The sequence below is a fragment of the Rhea pennata genome, chromosome 10 (assembly GCF_028389875.1).
Source record: "Rhea pennata isolate bPtePen1 chromosome 10, bPtePen1.pri, whole genome shotgun sequence".
In the NCBI taxonomy this organism is placed as follows: domain Eukaryota; kingdom Metazoa; phylum Chordata; class Aves; order Rheiformes; family Rheidae; genus Rhea; species Rhea pennata.
In genome coordinates this window covers 14,706,234-14,729,551 of record NC_084672.1, presented here as the reverse complement: position 1 = coordinate 14,729,551, position 23,318 = coordinate 14,706,234, and the positions used below count along the sequence as shown (strand labels likewise).

The following is a 23,318-nucleotide window of genomic DNA, read 5'->3' as shown; positions in this document are numbered from 1 at the left end:
ATTCTGCACTGGTAGTTGAAAGATGCCGTGTAGGGAGAATGCCTGGGAAATCCTACTAGATAGATATAATTTACATTAAATTAACTACACTGTACTGTAGCAGAACATGAGAGGTCGTGGCATTGATCCTTGAAATTGGCCTGACCTAGATCAAGAGCTATGTGGATATGAGTGCCAGGCAGACAGCAATGTCCAAACTCTCTCTCAGATATATGGGAAAGATATATACGGCATCGCAGTCTTGAGGTCTCTGCAGAAACAAAGGAGTGTTTCATTATGGGTTGTGTTTGAGTGAGCAGACTTGCATTAGTAGCCCATGTCTGCAGTTACAGGTCCTTGACAGGATAAAGTCTGGTGTGACGTGTGTGTTCTTGATTTTCATTATGGTAATGCATGTAAGAAAGCTGCATCTGTTTCTGTGGTCAAAAGCATACATTTTTTTTTCTGGCTGTACATGGTGTCATGACTTCATTAACTCTTTAAGTGAAATTCACTGGAAGACCTGATTTTGTCAGATTTTTGCATTACAGTTTGCGTTCTTAAGAAGTTTGAACAGTTTTATTGTGCTAGAGTTAATGGACAACTGGGAAAATAGTCTGTTTATGTTTCAGGATACGGATTAAGGAACTTCTGTGAATATCTCAATATTTATACTAGTGTAGAGTCAGCACTGTAGAATCTGACAGATGACTTGACAAAAGTTTAGGGGTATCTGGATTCTGATTCTTTCCGTTGTACCTATTTAGCTCCAGAATCATCCTTTTCCCTGGTAATTAAGAGGATGACCCTGCAAACAAGTGAAAGATTGCTGTGCATAATAGTTTATCTTCCAGTTTCTTGTGACAAAGTTGATCTTTTTTTCAAAGGATGTTCTGAAGTTTGTGAAGTATTTAAGATGCGTTGTAGCTGGCTTTTATGATAGGTTTTTTTATATTTGACAGAATAACATTAAAGCAAATATAAGTAGGATGGAAGAAAAATTGTTATACAGATGAAAAATCTAAGTCAGTATTTCTCTATGTACAACTTATTGTAGCTTGTTTTCATTAGATTGCCAAAGATTAGTCATCTTACGTGATAAGCGGGATGTTACTGATGAATATGAGTGCTTTTATTCCAAATGATTAGGCATTTTTAATATTGCTATTACTGTACTTAGTAAAATTTATTGAACACCAAGAGGATAGCTGACTTCAAGTGGAATTCACCTTATCTAAATTAAGACATCTACCCCTGAACCTAATTATCTAGGCTGTTTTTATAGTGAACAGAAGGAAGCAGAAATAGGCAAAAGTGCTTATTTTTTCCATATTGACTTCATGGGAGTCTTAAACAAGCAATAAGGAGGTAATTGCTGCTAGTACAAGTTCAGAATAAGATTAATTGAATCCTATCCTTTTAGTTTTTCAATTTACAGAACAAAGTAAAATGATTTTATACTAAACTAAATGCTACTGTTAGATATATGTATGGGTAGTGATATGCAAAACAGTAAAGAAGCTATGAACTAGTATCTATACAATTTAATACATTTTATCTAGATTGTAATATAGGAGCGTGGCTACTTCCCATTACAGCAGAATCTTTTCTATGACAATATAATATAAAACACTTGGAACGTAGCCTGTGTACGGGGTATGTTCCAAATCTCTGTACTGGAAGACAAATACGAAAATCAATAACAAATTTTTTTCTAATTTAAGTGCAGATAATCTTTTCAAATATTGTCACCACTTAAAATACTCCTCAGTAGGGAAATTAGTTCAGTTATCTATATTGCTTTTTTTGTATTCTTGGTAGTTGGCATCTTTATTTTTTTCTTAATGGCAAATATCAGTATGAGAAGGACTGCAATAATAAGTGATTTGTGTTTGTTTTTCCTGATGTTACAACATACAGCAACATGTCTACAGAGCAATCATTCTATCTAATACATATTGAGAGTAGGAGAAGAACAGAGACAGACATTAAAGCAGTGTTTCTTGCTGCCATTTATTAAAGGTAGATAACAAGCATAGTTTAATCAAACTTTTTATTCCAATAGTAATATTCAAAGTTAATTTTATTTTAGCTATACTTTTTTTGTTTATCCAGGAAATGTAATTTTGGGGGACTTCCTTCCATAGTGAAATTAATCCTAATACAGCATAAACAATAACAGTAATTCAAGTATAGGTACAGCTCACTTGCATTCGTAGTTTTCGTGTAGATAGAACCCAGTGTGATCAGAAATTTGTCCAAAATACGAAACCACAGCCTTGGACTGCTTTCAGAGCTGGCTGTTCTGGATGCTTTCACATGTTGTTGAAATAGTATCACTGTAATTTTTTACTACTTAATTATTTTATACAAGTGCTTTGGTGTTTTGTGATGTCTGTAAACTTTGTGTCATTTCATAAGGATTTGGCCTAATTTTGCTTTTTATGTATGAGACCAGATTTCTTAATTTTGCAAGAGCACTGAATAATCTGAAGGATCACCTAATCCTTCAGGACCAAGAAAATCAATTTAGCTGGTGACTGAAAATAATAAATGCATTTTAAAAATAAATTTTAGTTAAATTATTCATTGTTTTCTAACTTAAAAAAAAAATCCCACCTTGTACTAACAATCTCTATAGGAGCTGTGGAGATTGTAGCAATTTTGGTATACTGTCCATTTCTGTTGATAGCACTGATTTTACTGTATCTACTTGAAATTTGCATTGCTGGAAAACATATTTCATGAGATACTTAAGTATAAATTTTGTAATAAGCTTTTTATTAAGTACCTGATCTTGTTTTTTCTTCTCTTGAGTATCCTCACCTGAATTGTTTATGGGTCCTTACCTCTTTCTTATTGATGCTTAGTACCATTTAATTACATTCAAGGCAATTAAGTTTATCAAAATAACAAAAGAAATAACCATAATTTTCCATATAAAGTTGAGTTATAGAAGAAAAAAATCTTACATTAGTTATGTGACTACACAGAAGACAAGTTTTTAAAGTGAAGCTTTGAAAAGCTCTGAGACCAGTTGTGTAAACTTAATTCATGCTACTTCTGCTTTTGCCTTATGTTTTTCATGCATCTCTACTCTTGCAGGTAATTAGTAAATAAATGTCTATTAAATATTTTGGACACTGTTCAGTATGTTCTTTCTTTGTACCATGTTATTCAAATCCTGTTTTGAATATCAAACTTAACTTTTTCATATTTTTTTTCATTTAGGTTATCACAGTAATAGTATTTCTACAATGTCACTGTCAGGTGCATTATGATTGTTTCTGCTTCTAACTTCTGCATTTAAGCAAGAGGAATACTACAAATGACAAATTCCTCCATTATGTCCTTTGGGACCATTCTTAGTACACTCCAGATGTTATGTAATTTGAAAACTAAATTTTTAATGTATAACGCACCAGAGACTTGGATAAAACAGTTCTAGTTACCTTAATTCAGAGAGATTCTGTGCTTTTGTTTCCTGACTTTGCAGCCGTAGCATTATGTTGATGTAAAATTTTCTACCTGTGTGTAATTAGATATTTTTGTAGAGCAAAGTGAAAAGATTATCACTTCTTTTCATGATAGTGAGATTGACTCTGTCATCATATAGCCTAGACTCTGTATAGAACTGTGTTGCATGAACAAACTGAGGTGACACTGCTGGTGCATTAGTCCTGCTCCAGTTAAAACTGCCATTGTGGTGGGAAAGGCATCAGCACTGACAGTGTACTTCATGGAAGTGCTAGGTTCAATTTTGAGTCATGCTTCAAGTTACGAAGATTTTATGAATGTCTTGTGGCTCTTAACAGAGTTTGAACAGTTTTTGCTGAGAAGTTAAAAATACAACATATGCTACTTGTCAAATATGGACAACTTTAGTGCAAGTATTGACTTATTTTTTTTAGAGGTTTTTTAATTTGGCAGCACCAACATGTGCAATGCTCTCCTTTAGTTAAATCTGTCTGTATGATCATTTTTCATCACAAAACTAAAAAAAAAAAAATCAAAAATGCTCTGAATATATTTTCTGCAGTTTTAATGCTGTATTCATTAGTTCAAACTGTTGTGTAAGAGCGCTTCTATTTTAGAAGCATCCTTGCTGTGGGAAAAATGAAATTACACTTAGTGATATTATAGATCAAACTTTTGATCATATTGGCAAGCAAACATACTGGAACAGTTTCAATTATTGTAAGGTAATTGTTAGGTGGTTATATGTGCACCAATATATTTATAATTTGTGCCAACAAAAAATGTTTCCTAAGCCTATGGTAAATTCTAAAACGGCATCAAATGTAGTTGCAAAATTTGTGTGTATAACTAGGGAGTTTACTGATATCTCCAAACATTAAAACATCAAAGTTGAAGCAATAAACTTACATCATAATTTGGTGGTTGAACTTCAGTAAAAATAAATGTATTGTGATTGTCTTGCTGGTACCCTATGATGATATTCTGGTGTAATTAGAAATATATTTGGTCTTGCATCCCATTTGGAAGAAGGAAAATGTTCTGTATCATCTTACTGAAATCCATTTTTTTTTTTATGGTGTAGGTGATGCAGTGCTAAGGGAAGTCACCAGGAAGTGACTGATCTAGTCTTTATGGCTAGAGTAAAATGTTACAAACACAGGTCTCAAACTGCAGTCTGTTGAAAAAGTTTGTTTTGGTTCATAGGGTTCTTAGAGCAATATTTTTACTTTCTAGTGGCTAGTAATTTGTGAAAGCAGTACATTCAGGAAAATGAGAAGGAAACTATTGACAAGTAAACCTTGCAATCATTTTTTAAGTTTTTTTTTTTTTTTTTTAGGTAGGTACTACTTAAAATAGTGTCATTAACCTTGATATTCTGCAACATAATAAAAGTGGTGATACAGCATTTCTTTTAGATACCCTAATTTAGTATGACAGCTTTTCTGTTTTGGAAAGAAATTATTAATTAAACTGGTTAGAAAACTACACTCTAGATCCCATCCAATGATTTTGAGGAAATGGTTTGCTTTTCCAGTTTTATTAAACCTTCAGAACAGTATCAGTCAACTTGGTCATTAATTTAATATACATTTATGCCTAGGTAATTGTAGAAGTAACCATAATTGCTCCCCTGTGACTCTTTAGTCTTTGCAAAATTTGATTTAGTCTTTCAGTGTCTTTCATTTTCCCTTTTTCTTCTCTTTTTCTCTCTTCAGGTTGTTGGTCAGATTTAGACTTGAGCGAGTATGGCCAAGCTGATAAATCCCGTTGTTGCTTTTTGTATGCTGGATGCTGTGGTGTAGCTATGGTCAAGAGTCTAGTGATCTGTTTCCCCCCCCCCCCCCACACACACACACAATACAATCTGTATAGCCTAAGGATCTGGGCTGATGCAAAACTGTTCTAGATTTGTTGCTCTTTCTGTAATTCTTATGAGCCATGCCATATAAATACAGGAAAATACTCTTTTTACATGCTGCCATACTACATGCTTGGGAGCAAAAGGGTCTATTAATATTAAGTTTGTTAGAGTCTATTTGTTTGCTTTCCCCTAGCTAACAAACTTTGCCTACAGGGTCCCATGCCCCTTATCAGAAATCCACATCATTTCTGTGTTTGCAGAAGCAAGATGCAGTAACTGTGGCATGGTTTTGTTAGGAAAGGGCATCAGGTCGATCTCTATGCAGTTCATGTGAGCAAGGCAATGAACTTCATCTCTGCTGATGATAAACCATAAATCTTCAGAAGTACCAAGTGGCCAAATTCTGTGATAGATGTTACTTGATAAAAATGCCTATGCTGTAGTTATAGTCAACTCTTGTTAGACTTTTCAATAATACAAGTTCAATAAGCTTGTGATCAGATTGCTATAATTTATTTTAATAAAAATAGCAAAGTGGTAGGAGGGTTTCAGAGAAGCCAGATTTTCAGTGAAATAAAGTATATGACAGATTGCTTGATTAATTTTTGTTTTTCTTTCCAAGATAGTCTAAAGTTTGAGTAAAATTTCTATCCTGTTTCAGTCTAACCTATGCTTCAGAAAATGTGTACTAAGCTTTTATTGTTCTGCTATCATTCAGTCATTGGCTTGTATGCACATTCGGAGACCACACAAACGTTCACACCCACATAATATCTTTGCTTTCTTCATTTTAGAATTACACAAAGTAATATTGGTAAGTGCATCTTTTAAACAAGAGATTTGTTCTGAATCAGGTACATGTCCATGAATGCACTCAAGATATGGCTGAAATATAAGCTTGTTCATACAAAAAAAAATCACACTTTGGTTTATTTCATGCTTTTTCTGATAATAGCCCAAATCTGTTTCATTTGATCTTTCTAAGAGTGATCTTTCTAAAAAAGTTACTGTACATAATTTCATTGTTTACATAAAACTAAAGAACAGCCCTTACAAAAGTATGGCTCAGATATTAAGTACCCAGTTGCATTACTCCAAGGAGATAATTGAAGACTGTGAAAGGCTTATCTCCCCTGAAGGGAGCTTTTCATATTTGGAAAAAGGCTCTAGTGATTTAGCTGTTTTGTTCTTAGGTCATGGTCTGACCTTCAGCATTAATAGTCAGGGCAGACACCACATGGGCTTAGGCCTTCTTGATTTCTCCTTCCCTTCTCTCCCTTTGCATTAAGGTGCCCTTAGAGAAAGGGAGAACCTGCAGGGAGTTGGTTAACCTGTATATGCACTTTTGAACTGAGACAACACCTTGGGCTAGGAGTGCTGTAGCTCTAGGGAGATACAATGTGACATGAAACAAGCTTTTTCTGCTTTAGACAATCTTTCTCTAAGAAAGCAGTAGTTCTGTGTGGAAAGTCAAAGCATATTAAAGATAAAACACAATGCAAATGATAAAATACGCACATGACAACACGCATTGAATGATGCAGTGTGGTTGAAAGTTGCAATCTTATTGCAGTTTCACTGAACATTTTATACTATTGCCTGAATCCATTTCTAAAAGAGAACTTATTTCTTGGATGAAAATGTGAAAAATTGAAAATAAGTCTTAAAGAAGAATACACACACACACACACACACACACACTTTGTTATGGAAGCACTTTAATTTATCAGCCTTTTAGTTAAGATTTAATTTTTTTCCTTTTCTATGGCATCTTCTTTTACACTTGTAAGCATCAGGTCAGTCCAGCTTGCACTGACTAATTCATGTTGTTTTCTTTCTATGTAAATTTGAGCCATTGTTCAGTGTGTATACTTAGTGATGTATAATAATAAGAGGTAGAGGAGCTTGAGTCCTTAAGTCTCAGAAGTAAAAAGCAATGCCACTGTTTTCTAAAACTAGGGAAGTTAAGGACCTATGTCTTTATGCAGAGAATAGCCTGATATTTTTGTGTACTTGACATACCAGATGAATGTAAGTGGTATTTAGCTGTGTGTGTCCATGCTTAAGAGGATGCCTGTGTTAAAGGTGATAGCTGATCTTTATTCTTTCTTTATTAATAATAAAGTATGATGATATATAAAAAGAGACAGAGGAATTGAGAACTGTTTGAGCATTGTGTGTGCAGTCAGAAAGAGTTTATTAATCCCATGGAGGGATGTAATTCTGGACATTAATGGATGTGTTTTCTTCTTCTGTGTCTCAAGTAGTAAGACAAACTGTCCACATCTCTTCCTGAGTTCGAAACTGGCCACTTCCACTCAGCTCAACTGAGCACGCTTACTGTATTTCAATAGTTCCTGTTACAGGGTTTTTGTCCTTTAAGACAGCTTAGATGGAGCCAGAGAAAACTGGGGAGCTGTAATGGCCTTTCTCTAGGCCTGTAGCAGAAATTGAGCCAAGAACTGGAGAACTGCTCTTTGTGCATGTATATCTAACTGTGTTGTATATGAGATATTTTAGAAGTCTTCTTTATATTCTTCTTCTTTGCTTTCTTTAAAGTAGGTAGATATTCTGATAGTAGTTTGCTAATGATATTTTGAGAATGTCTTCAGGAGAAGACATCAGTAATGTTTAGTGACTGGGCTCTGCAAAAATCTCCAAATGGAAAAATCACTATGGAGTGTCTGCCAAGTCTTTTGTTCATGGTTTACTGCTGTGCATGCTTCTGTATATCATGCTGTAGTTAGTGTATCTAAATTGTTAACCTGTTACTATCAGTAAAACATCCTGAGGGTTTTAGAGTTAAGTGGTTTTTTGTGGGTTTTTTGGTTAATCCATCCCATCTGTATTTGTAGGTTGTATTTATATTTGTGTCTTGATGTTGGATGGAACAGTGTATGCTTATTTAATGCAATGTTTGCTCTATCTAGCTTGGGCCATTGGTATTAGTGATAGAAGTAGCAGTTAAGAAAACTTTCAGGCCAAATGCTCGACCACTATCTTGAAGCTGTATTGTAGATTTGTAAAATTCAAGCATCTTCTAATGGCGAACATGAAGTTTATTTGACTCTACCTGCATAGAAAAGAAGTGGATGAGAGTCTCTTCAGATGCAACGTGTATTTATGGAAAGACAGATTTTGACAGAAAATAAAACTCCAGGAAACTGCTAATATTAAAGATGAGCTTGGGTCTGAAAGATGTTTATTTTGCTTACGAGTAAATTTGAAGAAAAGGATTTGTTCTTAACTAGATGCACTTGTTTCAGAATTAATTTTATTTTAAAAATTTTTGTTTGCACAGATCATTCTTAACACTAAGATTCAGCTGAGTTACTAGGTCATAGCAGCGTTGCCATATTGAGGATATCTTTTCAATACTTTAGCTGTGACAGCAAGCAGAAAGCACTGGAACCTGGTGATACAACAGGTCATGTGATGTAAGTGAGTACCTTGTCTTGAGACTTGATAATATGCATGACCTGCCTTGGTAAAAATGCATCATTGAGTGAGAACCCAGAGAACTGCATAGACAGCTCTAACACCAAGAGACCCAGTTTGTAGTGCTTGGTCCAGAAGAGGAATAAGATGTCATAACAATCTCTAGCCAGTCACATGTGGTGGTGCAAAGCTGCCCTGGAGAGTGAAATACTCCAGTCTTGTCTGTTCTTGAGACTTGGTTGCCATGGTCACAGTTTTAGAGAGATAAAGACTTTCTTTTCCTGTATTTTGTATGTGTAGTAGGGGGTCATAGTTGTGGTATTGCTGCTCTGTAGAAAACCCTATCTATTTCCCCTTCATCCGTTGTTATTTTATGCTCCCCAATCAGAAGCTTTAGGGCTCACCTGATTTTAAAACACTGCAGTCTTGAGTTGTGTCTCTCTCCTTTCATAATCGCATGTACAGGCTGTGTCCTATTATTATTTTTTTTTAGGAATATATTGTGTCTTTTTAAAAAGATAAGTGTTTCTGGAACAACAATTGCTCCACCCCCCACCATTTATTTTGATTGTATGGGTCAGAATGTCTGTCAGACATGTTGACTTGCAGTATTATGTTGTATAGAAAACTTAGTTCAATCCCTTAAGTGTGAAGAACTACTTTCTTCATGACTTATATTAGTCTTGTGCCCTAAATGTTGCAGGAGGACCTGTGGAGGTATAGGATATGTTTATAGTACAAAAGGCTACACTGCCTACCTAGTCCAAAATAGTACTGAATGAGCAACTGTAGTATTTCCAGTCTACTTATGATGGTTGCAAAGCTAACTATTAATACTCTTACAAAAAGTGCATGAACACATTCTATGGATATATCTAATACAGCTTGTATGATTCTTTCCTTACAGGCTTTCATGAATATAACTATTTTCATGCTTATACTCAAATGCTACTGTGATGGGAACTTCGTAGCTAGTTTTGTTTGAAGTACTGATAGGCAGCCTGACTGTAGAGTTGTAGTTCTTGAGCAACTTTCTATTCGTCCAGTTAATATTCCGTTCTGTAATAGTCCCTGGAACTGGCTGCAGATCCTGGGTATAGGGTAAGAAAATTGCGTGTTAAACAGCTGGGCCTGACCTTCACATTTCAATGCTGTATTTTAGCAGTCTGTGGCATTCCACTGAGTTGAACGGGGATAGAAAGAATCAGTTGCATTACTTCTGCTCAGTGTAAACTCTTGACCATTGGAGTAACAGAGGTAATACTAATGTGGAAAGAGGGGCATGAGTTTCAAAGAAAAAATTTCAGAAAATTCTATACACACACACACATGCAGACAAATATGTTGTATGAGATCCCTCAGTCCCAGTCTAGTATTTTTAGCACCTTGCTACATGCTTTTTTTCTGGTAATTGTGAAAGAAGGAAAAATTCGTGTTGGATTACTTGAGGCTACAGTGATTTCAAACTTAAGGGAAAAAGCATTTTACATCATTACATCACACATTTACTTCTTTGTCTGTTTTTTAATAAATATTGGAGATAAAGGGTATGTAGAGGATTTACAATCTCAGCCATGTTTCCTGTGAGTTAAATTCCTGTAGGAGATGTATGGTGTATACCAGGAGTTCATTTAAAATACATTCAAGCTCATTTAGATAGCTTTAGTACTCATAAATAAAGAACTATTATCAAAATAACATAAGCTTCAGGTCATGAACATTCATTATAAGTAGAAAGTTGGAGATTTTAATTTCCTGCAGTAGGAATAGTTGAAATATATGATGCAGAAAAGCCAAACTCAAAGGTTTGTAATGTCTACTTCATATGCTACTTTATAATTGAAAGATGCAGCAACTTAGTATACATTGTGGTGCTTAGGTTTATGATGTTTGTCAAAAGACTAGTACAATGCAGGAAATAATGAATCTGAATTTTTCATTGCCAATAAAGCTGATTGTTTGCTTCAGTTGTTCAGAGTTATATATCCTGCAAATTTCAAATATTTAAGTCCTATTTACATTCTCTAAAGTTTTGTCTCTGGAGTACTGTGAAAAAGCTGAAGGCGGGGGAAAATGAAGCTTTGCCAAGTGTGGGGGGAAAGCTTCTGGCTCTAGTGAGGTCAATACCACATAGAGAAAAATACATGTATCCTTATTTAGAACATACGAATAGAAGGAAAGAAAGATCTAGTTGGAAGTGTCCTTTCTAAAGGTGAGGGGAACAGAGCAAATCAATAGGTGGTTCTTTCTATCTGACCATAAACAGCACAGAGATCCTAGAAGAGAAGAGGTTCCTACTGTGCCTTCTACTGCTTGCCCTGCTTTGGGACTGTCAAACTGAGGGTCTAGCCCAGCCTCCTGCTCCATGAGACAAGTAAGCAGCATCACATTATCTACTTTTCTTGACTAGTTCAACTTCGTAGGTGCTGCTTTATGTGTCAGAGAATAAATTCTTTAGTAAGAAGGAAGAGACAAGATTTAAAGTGGTCATCTGTCAAAAATGGATTCATTTCTCAGCCCTGCAATTTTTCATTATGGCTAGAATAGCAAAAGCTGAAGATAAAGAGCAGGCGTGAAGCAAACGTTCCACTTTTACCGCTACAGTAAAAATGAGAAGTGGAAAAAGAAAATAGAGAAAGGAGAAGCAAGAGGGAGGGGAAAATTCTTACTTGGAGAATAGCGCTCCCATCAGTGTATAATCTGGATGTAACACTTAAAGGAAGCGATTTCCCTAGAGGCACACAAATGGTAAAAACAAAGTCCCTTAAACATTGTCTTCATATTCTTGACTATTTATCTGTAAGTAATATTTCTATATGTAATACTTTCATGTGTTTAAAAAGCTTCAAAGGTAGAGATGGTTGTGGAGAATGGAAGGAAAACTTTGATCTGTCCCCTGCTATTTGTAATCCAGAACACTAGAGGACAGCACTAAAATATTACATGAATGTGTTATTGTTCAGTGTTAGTGAGATACATATTTATCATTTTTATATATATACATACTATATATGTGTTTGAAGGCTTTGTGAGAAGAAAACAAATGGTGCTCTGATTTGAAAAGAAGGCAAGTGGTGTTTTCCTTTACTTTCTTTTTCTTTTACTGCCTGTTTTGAAAATTGCTTCTGAATTCACACATTTTTACAAAATATCTTAAGTTTCTTGCAATCTGACATACTTGCTGCTGTGATTTCTTTAGAAAAAAATAAGCTTTTATTTTTTTAAATGTAGTAATGCTGCGGAGTAGACCCTTATGTTAAGCTATGTTTTTAGGGGTTAGAGAATGAGGAATTGGTTTGTCTCTAAACTTAGAATCATGATTTGTGTGCTCACATGAAAGATACTATGTTAATACTGTGACATTTACACTGAAATATGTATGAAGTAGTGTAGTTCCTTGAAAAAATCATTCTGCTGTGTTTTCTCTAGGTACACTAGAACGACATGAAACAGGTGAAACAGCAAAAGCAATTCTTACTTCCAGTGAAGATTCAGAATATTTAGTGACAGATGCTCTACTTCCTATATCTCAAGATTCCAAAAGGAATAAAGATACTGCATACAAACCCTCTAGCTCTTACAAGCATGGCATGGTCTCTTGCAATCTTACTCATACAGAGAAAACATCTGATAAGGTAAGAATGAAGAGCAGAGAATTTTGGACCAATGAGTTGTGATCCAGATTCTTCACCTTTTCATCTTTATTGATATGTAAACCTGTATAAAAATGCAGCGACTTGATTTTAAATTTGTAAAGCCTTGATCCTTTCAGCTCAATTTCTGTGGCCTTGACTCTGTTTCCCAAAACAAATGGGGAAGATGGGGGAATTACTTAAGGCTATCAGCAGGTTATCTTAGAAGACTTTTCTCAAGGCCTTGGCACCTGCATTTAGATTCTATTTCCTTATGCTGCTAGCCTGTGACTGCCATTAGATTTTGCATCTATCAACAAGTACCTTCAGAAAAATTAAACTCATCAGTTGAGATGGAAAAGCCTTTAGAAAAGACACCTTACGGCTCTAAGCCATTGGCCTTTCCCCTATTGTCGTTCTGCAAAAGTGCAGGTTTCTGTTGTAATTCAGTGCTAGTTTTTATTGGGTGTTTGTCTTCTCTGGACATCGTTGCAGAACTGTGTGAGAGTCTGTCTTCGTTTATATTGGTGTGGTGAAATTCGGCAATTCAGTGGTTAAAAGGGGGATGGTGTTGTTCCTTTATAAGATGCTGTGTCACAAACAGGTATCATGCTCTTTGGGAGAGATTTGGAATCAGACAGTGCTAGGTTTGTTTTTCGCAGAAGTAATCAAGGCAAATAATAGCAACTAATAGAAAAGATGTGATTTTTCTGGGAGGAAGGGGAGGTTGAAGTAAACTTCCTAGTGAAACTGGTATTAATGTCCTATTAAAGCTGAAAAAGCAAGTGCAGAGGTACCGGATAATGAAAAGGTTGAAAATGCAGTATCCATTTTATTTGTTTGTACCTTAAATACACACACACACACATCTATTAATTATTTGTTAATACATAGAAAGCATTCATTATGTGTAAAAGCAATTATTAAAACTGTCACAATTTTAACAAAATCTCAAATTCAATAAGGTATGTATTACCTTATTTAGGCTGCAAGATAATCATAGAATGGTAGAATCAGTAAGGTTGGAAGAGACCTCTGGAGATCATCTAGTCCAACCTCACTGCTCAGCAGGGTTACCTAGAGCGTGTTAGACGGTTGCATCCAGGCGGGCCTTGAAGATCTCCAGAGGAGACTGCACAACCTCTCTGGGCAGCCTGTTCCAGTGCTCTGTCACTCTCACAGTGAAGAAATTTCTCCTCACGTTCAGGCGGAACTTCCTGTGCTTTAATTTCTGCCCATTGCCTCTTGTCCTGTCACACGGGACAACTGAAAAGAGCTTGTCCCTGTCCCCTTGACACCCTCCCTTCAGGTACTTGTAGACATTGATCAGATCCCCCCTCAGTCTTCTCTTCCCCAGGCTGAAGAGGCCCAGCTCTCGCAGCTTGTGCTCATAGGGCAGATGCTCCAGCCCTCTGATCATCTTTGTAGCCCTACGCTACAAAGATGGACTCTTTCCAGCAGCTCCATATGTCTCTCTTGTACTGAGGAGCCCAGAACTCGAGATGAGGCCTCCCCAGGGCTGAGTAGAGGGGCAGGATCACCTCCCTTGACCTGCTGGCAACAGTCTTCCTAATGCAATGATACATGCCTTTTTCTAATACCTGATTTGCCTATCAAGACCTAGTGTATTCATTGAGTTCTTCATAATAAAGTATCTTAAGAATGGGACTTCATTGTTTGTTCATGTCTATCGCTTTTATTAATGAATTTGGGGAATTCTGTTCTTTGCGATATAACAGCAGAAGTCACATCCACTAATCCTCAACACTAGATCGTAAATACCCTCTTGCAAGTATGAGATGATAAAAAGAAAAAGCCTCCTTTAAATCACAAGTGCATGAAAAACAGCCTTTGAATGCTCCCTAGCCTTTTAACTTTTTGACTTTATTAATTGTAGTGCCTGAAAAACTATTTTTCCAAAATGCAGTCTGATATAAAGCACAGCTTAATCCAAATCCTAGTTCTGACTCTTCTAGTCTTTTTTCTTTACTATACTTGCAAATTTAAATATACCTTTGAGTTCAAACTGATGATTTTTTAGCTCTTTGTTTGTCTTTGACCTTTGACTAACCTTAGTCTGATTTCTAAAGTTTTTTGATGCCATTTGCTGAAAAGTCTTATTAGAGCATAATCCTGCTGAGCGTCTTGTGGGGCAGATGGTGCATGAGTTAGTCATCGACACAGAATCTGATTGCACTGTTACTTTACTAAAAGGAATAGTTTCTTGTATTTTAGAAGAGGAACAACAAAAAAAGTTAATCATTTTCTTTGGAACATAGTTTTAGTAATTGAAATTTTTATGAATTTGCCAAAGTAATTGGAAAGAATTTGCTACCCATGGAATATAAGGAACTAGCTTTTGGTTGTTTATGAAATGGGAAATTTAATATGCTTTGTGGATTACTATAATTTTAATTTGAAAACAATGTCACAATAGCGTGGGAGTGGAGTCTTAATAGCATTTATAGCATACTACTTGATCAAACATACCTCAACTGTTCTGATTTTGCAATAAGATACCTATTTTCATGTTTAAACTTTGTTTGTGAATTATCTTGTCTAGATAAAGATTTTTTTTATTGAAAGAAAATTGATAGTCATAGGGAGGTCTAATAGTTACTACTGAAAGAGCTTTTCTTTCACCTTCTCTTTTCACTCTTTCTTTTATCATTGTTGTAGTCACATTAATTTTGTCTAATACTCTAATAAATATTTCATATGTCTCCATATGAAGATCTGCAGCTGGAAAGCCACTTTAAAATAAAGTAAAATAAAAAAACTTTGTCCTTTACAAGCTGGCACTTTTTCCCACTTTCATCTCTGTTAGAGCATGCTTTGTAGATTGGGATGTGAGAGGCCAGGGCTATACATATAATGTGTAGGTAACCTAGCAAAACTGTGACGATGGAGGGCCCCCTTATAATGCTATTCCAAGAAGCCAATGTGTGCTACACCAAGGGAGTGTAGAGCTCTAGGGCTTTTTATAGCTGACACTATAAGAGACTTGTAACGAACTCCATCATTTTTCTTAGTTCTTATTCAGAATACATTTTAACTTTTTGAAAAGTACTATATTGACTCTTTCTGGTTGTTGTATTAAAATGTTTTTAGATAGTCTCCTGAAATCTGATTGCATGAAATTATTGGTAATTCTATGGATATCGGGAGATTCAGCACTTCATGCTATTTTTCTGTGAACAATGACCTCACTGATGAAACTAACACAGAACTTTTAGATTAACTAAAGACTTTGTGTATACATACATAATTTCATTATCGATTTGTTTCTTTGGAAAATTGTATATTAGACATTGAACAACGCTATATTGTTTAAAACATTTCTATTTTACTAAAAAATAACCAGCACGTTTGACTGACTTTTTCTAAAGCACTGGATATCAATTTTTTCCCTTTTCTTCATTTAACTCCTGACTTAACATTTTAGCATAGAATGTTTAAGATTTCAATTTTAAAAGGTTTATGTAATAGAAAGTTAAGAGTAGGTGTTCTGTCCTGTGGGTTTTACACTTGTAAGTAATCCTTATTGCATACAATGATACAGTCTCCGTGAAGACTGCAAACAAGGTTCAGCTCTCCATTTTTAATGTTACTTTATTTTTTTTGTTATTATTACTATATTTAAGACAAAATGTCTGAAAGGTTATAGTACCTTTATCCTTAGAAAAAAGGAGAAAAATATCCTGGCATAACAGTCCAGCATCAAAGGCTTTCTTTCAAAACATTTGTCATCATGTAAATCACCAGATACAAAAGCAGAATGCTTCGATTTCATGGTGTTTTGGCCATTTTAATTCTTTTATTGTGCTGCACGTGCCAGTGGGAGTACCAATAACGGCTGAGTGTGACAAATGCAGTTAACACAAGATCCATATTAATGTTGTCAAATTCCCTTGATATATTTAAGCAGATTTTAATTATTTTCAAGCCAAAAGACCTGAAATATATAGCTTAATAGTGCTTCAGGAAAGCTTTACTTAGTATGTGAATGTAAAACCTCTCATAAAAATGAAACTTTTATATTGGCCTTAGTCATTGACATAGGGTATTCATCAAGTCAGCAATTTGTGTGGCAAAGTGCCATTTGAATAGTGTATTGTTAGAATACTTATGGTCCACTTGACAAGGGCTCTTGCTGTAAATAGTGCAATTTGACTCCAGCTGTTAAAGAGTGGCTTTGACAGCAGCCAAATAGAATGGAGATGCTTTACTGCACCGCAGAAAAATCAATATTGGGTTCTTGTTCATGGTAACCTGTTTTTTCTTTTTTTGCAGATTTATACGAGACTATCTAGAGTTTATGTATGAAATTTAAATACTATTTTAAAAGTTGCTGTGTTTCTTTTTTCAGATTAATACAGGTGATAAATGATGCACGAGTTTTAGTAAACAATGAGAGAGTACTTTGTGAATATAAGCACTAGCAATGCAGTGTTATTTCAACTCTAGCTTATGGATAAGTATTAGGATATGGAAGTATAAGTTACATGACTAATGACAAGAAATGATCTTTCCTTCTTACCAGTATTTTTTTTTTCCTTTTTTATTGCTTCTGTCATATCCCTGTCAATTTTCTAAGCAGGTTTTTTTTAAAGCAGATTTCTTTATTGTTCTCCCTGTAACAACCCCCATAGATGTTGACAATCTGTAGTGCCATTGTAGATTTTCCTGAAGCATAGTCTTGCTGGGGCTGAACAGTTTTCTAGCAGTATTCACTGACACAGGGTTGCTATGATACCTGGCCAGTAGCAATAGGTATTGAATCACTGGTCTTAATTACAATAGACTACACACTAGATTGTGCTTATGGTGTTTTTTTGAACTAGCACTCATTATACTTCTAAGTCATAGTTATTTTGAAAATTGGGGCTGTGTAGAAGACTAAAGAAAAAATGCTTCAGCAGTTCATATGAAGATTTCATTGATCCACGTAAGCTGGATATTTCTGGGAATTGTTTTCCTGGTGCTCTAGTAGCCTCTTACCTTAGGAAGTTTACCAGTATTTTAGTTTAAGTGCTTGGATGAGAATGTGTTTATCATGCTGGTATTTTGTGATTTAAATATTGTGATTAAACAGTCATTACTGTTTTTCATATCAGTGTGGATAAGACAAGACAAAGATGAGAGGGAAACACATATATGCATATGAACAATTACAGGAATCTTAGATTTGTTTATTGCTTAATATTTCACTTTCCAACTTCAGAATATTGATCATTGAATATTTAATAGAGCATTAACATGATATAAAAAGTAGTGTCAAAATACCTAAATAGGAGATCACAGAAGATCTGTAAGAGGTCATCTTGGTTTAAGCAGTCATTACAAATAATTATGACTAGAGTAGTTGAGTATCTGTTACTCTAACACCTATTAAATACCTTTAAACATTTTAAATTGACATAACCAGTGTTATTTGTTCTAAACCACTTCTTATTCACTTATGTAATAACATACATATTCTGCTCTAAACAAAACCTGTATAGGCAGGAGGCTTCTGAAATTGAGCTACTTGTTTGATGGAAAGCCTGTTTTTTTTTTTTTTTTTTTTTTTTTTTTAATAAGTGCATATCTGCTTGTTTCTTGTTTTAAGCAATAAAATGTAAATAAAATTAGTATCAACTTTGTTAGGTTGCTGCACAAAATAAGCAAAACACAAATGCATACTGTAGGACAACAGAAGTTACTTGCTTCAGTAAGGTAAAGGATGTAAGTTAAAAATTAAATTTTGAATGGAAGTCTGGAGAAAAATATTACTAGTTAAATCTCAGTGATGAAAAATGAATAGCATAGTAAAAATGAGCTAAAAGTACAAATAACAAATAATGCTTATCAGTAATACATCAGGAACAGTACCATATACTATGTTGGGTTAGCCATAAATTCCTTTCATTTCTTTCATTTTGTGATATTTAAAGAATTACTATGAGGAATTCCAGATTTTATCATTTGTAGGAAGCAGAAATTTAAGACCAAAGCAAAACAAAAGTAGAATGTTTCTTCCACACATTGATAATCTTTATTGTAGTGTTTTCAGGGTATTTCTTTGCTTTTACTGGGATTGGTGCTCAGAAGCTGTATTCACAAGGGTAATAAAGTGTAACAAGAAAATGAGCAAAGAGAGAAAGACCTCCATATGTATCTCCCATGACTCAAAGTTAAAAAGCAGCTCAATAGAATGTTTTCTGTGAAATTTAAGTTGTGTATTATCAAGGAACCAACATGGTAATGTAACTACAATGAAGTAGTTGCCCTTTGAGATTAATTTGATGCTGGTTAAAAGGCCTCATCCTGAGAGATACTGATAGCATGGACTACGTATCAACTTTGAAAGTTACTGTAGCTTTCTGAATCAGTCCCTCAAGCCATGAATTTCTGACTTCAGTGCTTTCTGTTGTTTACACCAATGCAGCAAGTGAAAGGAAGTGATGTGATCCTCTAGCACAATTTACTTGTGCAGATGTAAACAGTAACACAGGCTGCAAGGCATCTAAGTAAGCCTATCTGTTTGTTACAACACTTTAGACAATTTTTATGTATATTTCTGCAATTTTTTTCTGTGACATTATTTTGAAGGTGGCTTAAAATATTCAGTTTTCCTTGTCTACACAGCTAATAGGATCCTGTGCTAAAGCTAAGGAACTGCTTCAGGAGCCTTCTACTAGAAATAAATCTAAAGTCATTATTGAACTATTATCGAACTATTTTACATTGAGGAACTGTTTACTGAAACTAACAACTCTTACTAACTTCTTCATCTTCCCACATACCTGAGCGGTCATGCTGTTCCCTCCTCTTTCTGTGACTTTTTAAAACATGTTTCTTGTCTGATACTTGGTTATTCCTTGTATTGAGAGTGTCTTCAAATCTTGTGCCATTAAGTTCCTCTGACACCTATATCTTTTTATACCAAGGACTGGCACAAGACTGAATATTGGGGAACTCTGCTGATAACTTTCTACAGCCAATTTCTGCTGAAACACAGATAATTTTCTTTCTTTTAGAGTTTTTCTTACACAGTTTACACTTATTTTTCTTCTATTTCAGAATTTTCTGGGCAAGCAGTATTTTAATATTAAAGAATTAATTTATTTTGGGAGTGATTTACACTGAGAAGGAATCCCACATTGTTGTTGATTTTTAAGAGAAAGCCACTTCTAATAGGTTTGATTTGGTCTAGTAGTTTTTATATTTTTATGTAGCATAAAATCCTTGTAATTCAGTATGAGAAATGTACTACTAGAGCAGCCCAGGACAAATATATGGTTTCAGTTGGAGTTAACCAGCCATGTTTTGGTAACTTAACTTTTATATCCACCAAACCTCTATAGCACAAAACAATATTTCTGTGCTTTTAACCTCCTTTAATGGTCATATTGGCAATATCTCTTAGTAGTGCAGCATTATTCTCACAGATAATTGAATGTTCATTCATCCTGTAAGCAACTGAGTATAAAGTTCCCATATCCACGAGGCAGTTTTGTACCATGTGGATGGCTGTGGTAGTGTTTGTGTAGCTGATGACTTGGAAAACGCATGTGAGAGATTCCAGCATTTCTTTGTAAGTGCTGAGCCAGGCTGGAAACTTTTCCTAAGTGACTGAAAATTTACCTATATGTTTTGGCTGTCACTGACCTGTTGGTACTATATATCCTAGAGATGTTTCTCTTTTGGTTAGAGAATTTACTTCATCGTTCCAGATAAGTTAGTGTATGAAGAAGTAGAAATAGTATTCAAATATTAAATATATGTTAGTAAGACTTTAGGTGTTTTTGTATAAAAACACCTGTACGCTACTTTTCCCTCTAGAGTTTTTATGGTGCAGAGGCTGTCTGTAATGTAGAAGACAAATAGGTCTTGTTTGAGATGAATGGAGCCGCAGTTTATTTTGATACTTGTTTTTTAATAAAATTAGAGAAGAGACTTTGTCACAGACTTTGTATTCAGGTTCACCTTTCAGATAGTGTGCCCAGACAGTAAGTTGAATTCTAGAGCAAAGCAAAAGTTCATGCTGTTACATATTCAAATATTTTTGTGGAAAAAAATGTGGATTTGTTGTCTAATGTTGAAAATTAATCTGAAGAATATTCTTTGATATCAGTAGTGTTATGGTATTCCAGAATCGCTTGTTTATGTACACTGACATTTAATCCAATAAAAAATTCAGTGTGTTTAATGGAGAGAGAACTAGTGTGAACATCAAAACAAAGGATGAGAAACATCTAGTTTTCATACCGGTCTGCAGTAAGTGTTCTGTGCTAACAATTTTCCCTAGGCAGTTATCAGTTTCTTGAGCCCAGTAGATTCATCTGGCCTGCAATCCGCCTGTCCACTGGTCTTTCGTTCTATACAAAAAGGTGGATTTATTGGTTGATCTGTCCATTGTACTACTTGTACTTACTTTCCTCACACAGCTTGAGCTTGAAGGCACCTCTTTGGCCTAATTACTTTCATTTTGCCACAGAGTTATCAAAAGTGATGCTCTGATTACTGGTCAAAGTGCTGTGAAGAGACTAGTGTTCTCCACTGGGATAAGAAAAAGGGAGAAATTAGTGTTGCAAGGGAAGAGATTACCTCCACTTAAGTTGCAGTTAAATTGACAGGCAAACATTGATACAAGGTTAAAAAAAAATACTGTAGGCATTTTTGTGTGGGAGGTGGATTCTGGACATCTTCAGTACAATCAGATTTGTTGTAATGATCAATGTAATGAAAGAAATGTAAAGTACGTTCAGTGCACTTTCTTTAAACCAATTCATATGGAAAAATCATCATAAATTAGAATTTTTGTTTGGGACTGCATTGTACAAATTGAGAGGGCTTGATCAGACATGAACTGGCCTGTGAAAGCAAACTGGGACACCACTATCAACGCAAGCATTTGACACTTTTTTGTATGCAGGTACTGATGTTTATAAAGGGTAGATGAAGTTATTTGTTTACTTTCTCTGAAAAAAGAAAAACACAAAATAGTGACTTGAGAGAAAACGCTTATTGAACTGAAGAAAAGTTACAGTAAAGGGGGCTGTGGGACAATTACTTGCAGTATGTGGGTGTAGACCACAGACAGCAGCAAGGGGGAGCATTCAAAGTTCCTGAACAGTAAGCAGCCCCCTTGCCGCCTAACAGTAGGTGAGGCCCAGGTTATTCCTGCCTTTGCTACCAAAAATTAAGGCTGTCCAAAAATCTTAACCAACACCTGGAGATGCTAGTCTGCTGCAACTGACTTGAGAGAGCACCTGTGGCATGTGCGCCCTGTGAAATTGCCTCAAGAGATACAAAAAGTTGTCTGGAATTAATCTGAGTCCTTTTTAGTTAATGAAGAAGAATGCCTCTCCAGTGATTGAGAGAGATTTAGACACTGTATCTTCTCCTCCCTCCACTCCCCCCCTCCACACGCACAGACTTAAGGAGATCTTATATCTCTCCTTTGCCACGTAAGAAAACTCAGTGAAGTACTTGAAGTTAAGCAGTATGAATGGCTTCCACTATGGGAATGCCTTGACTCTGTGAGCCTCGTTCTATGTGGAAAGCCAGCATTGCTTTAGAGGGGGTAAGCCTTCAACCTTTTCTTGTTCTTGCCTATGCCAACTTTGGGAGGCTATAGCTACTTTTAGTGTTAGAAACTGCCCTGCAAATTCGGGGGATCCTGAGGCTCCAAGAGGTAGGCTGGGGCAAATACAGGAGAGTATATGTGGCGTTTGTCTATAGAGGGCTCTACTGGATGAGAAGGTGTTTCTGGTCTTTGAGACCATGGCTGATAACTTGCATTCTTTCTTCCTATGCAGAATCCTTAAGAGATGGTATATATGTTGAAGAGCTATTTCAGTTGTATCCCTACTGTTTGTAACTATTTGCTTATTAAACAAATGCCTTTTTGCCCATATTATGAATTATTTATCATTTCAACTAGACAAGAAAATAAGCTATGCATTTGCAAATAATGGTGAGTTTATTGTCAGTGAAACTACTGTGGATGCGATGAATGATTGAATTGAGGTGGTATTAGAATGAAGGACTAGAGAAAGTCTTGGGATGGTATCACTATGAAACATCCATTGTCTTCTGCAAAATGATGCAGATAGGACTTTGCATCTTGAGAATTTATTCTGTTGAATACTGAGTCAGGCTTGGAAAAAAAAAATGACATCCCATGGATTTATCCAATTTGTTCAGATATTTTCAACCCCAAACTTTAAGCCTATGTAACATTTGTTACTTACAGTTTTGAACTTAACCAAGTAGGTCTGCTGGTGTGATTTAGCTCATATGAAAGACCATTCAATGGTGGTTTTGAACAATGAGAGATTGTTTTTCAGTTATAAATGCATAAATATGATGGTATGACCATGACATGTGTATGTCTGATTGTCACCAATTTTTCAAAGCATCACTCAGGGAATATGACAATCGCTTTTTATGAAATATTTTATGACTTAAATCTTTCTGCAGTAATTTAAAGAGCAAAGGCTCCCTCCCCCCTGCCCCATGACATCTTCAAAAAGAATTAAACCTTAAGATCAGAGAAACCGGAAATGAAGGTCAGAGCCTTCTCCAAATACTTTATGATATCTTACTGGTTTAGTATTCCTCCACTGAATGATTTGTTTGACCATGTGAAGTATGCTACACTACTATCTGTGAGCATCATGATGAAAGGCTGGATTTTCTTGCTCATTTTTTTTACCAGTTAAGATAATTAACTTAGATTTTCTAAAATTCAGAAGTAAGTTTGTGATAACTGGCTGTGTAAATTGTATCAAGGTTTTTTGTTAAGTTTCTACAAAAAACTACAATTTACCAGTAGGTGAAGAGGTGCTGTATTCATAGGATAGATTTAAGATGTGCTATTTGAAATCAGAGATTTTTCTGGAACTTGCCAGCAATATTTTATACTCATAAACCAGTTT

The 23,318-nt window shown here is 35.3% G+C and overlaps 1 protein-coding gene across 1 annotated transcript in view; it reads left to right on the top strand.

Annotated features, from left to right (window-relative positions):
- The window catches only part of WDR72 (WD repeat domain 72), a 115,649-nt gene that overhangs the window by 23,991 nt on the left and 68,340 nt on the right, over positions 1 to 23,318 (top strand). The window contains exon 13 of the mRNA XM_062584032.1: positions 12,188 to 12,393. Coding sequence (XP_062440016.1) covers positions 12,188 to 12,393 — 206 coding nt within the window. The remainder of the gene's footprint in view (positions 1 to 12,187; positions 12,394 to 23,318) is intronic.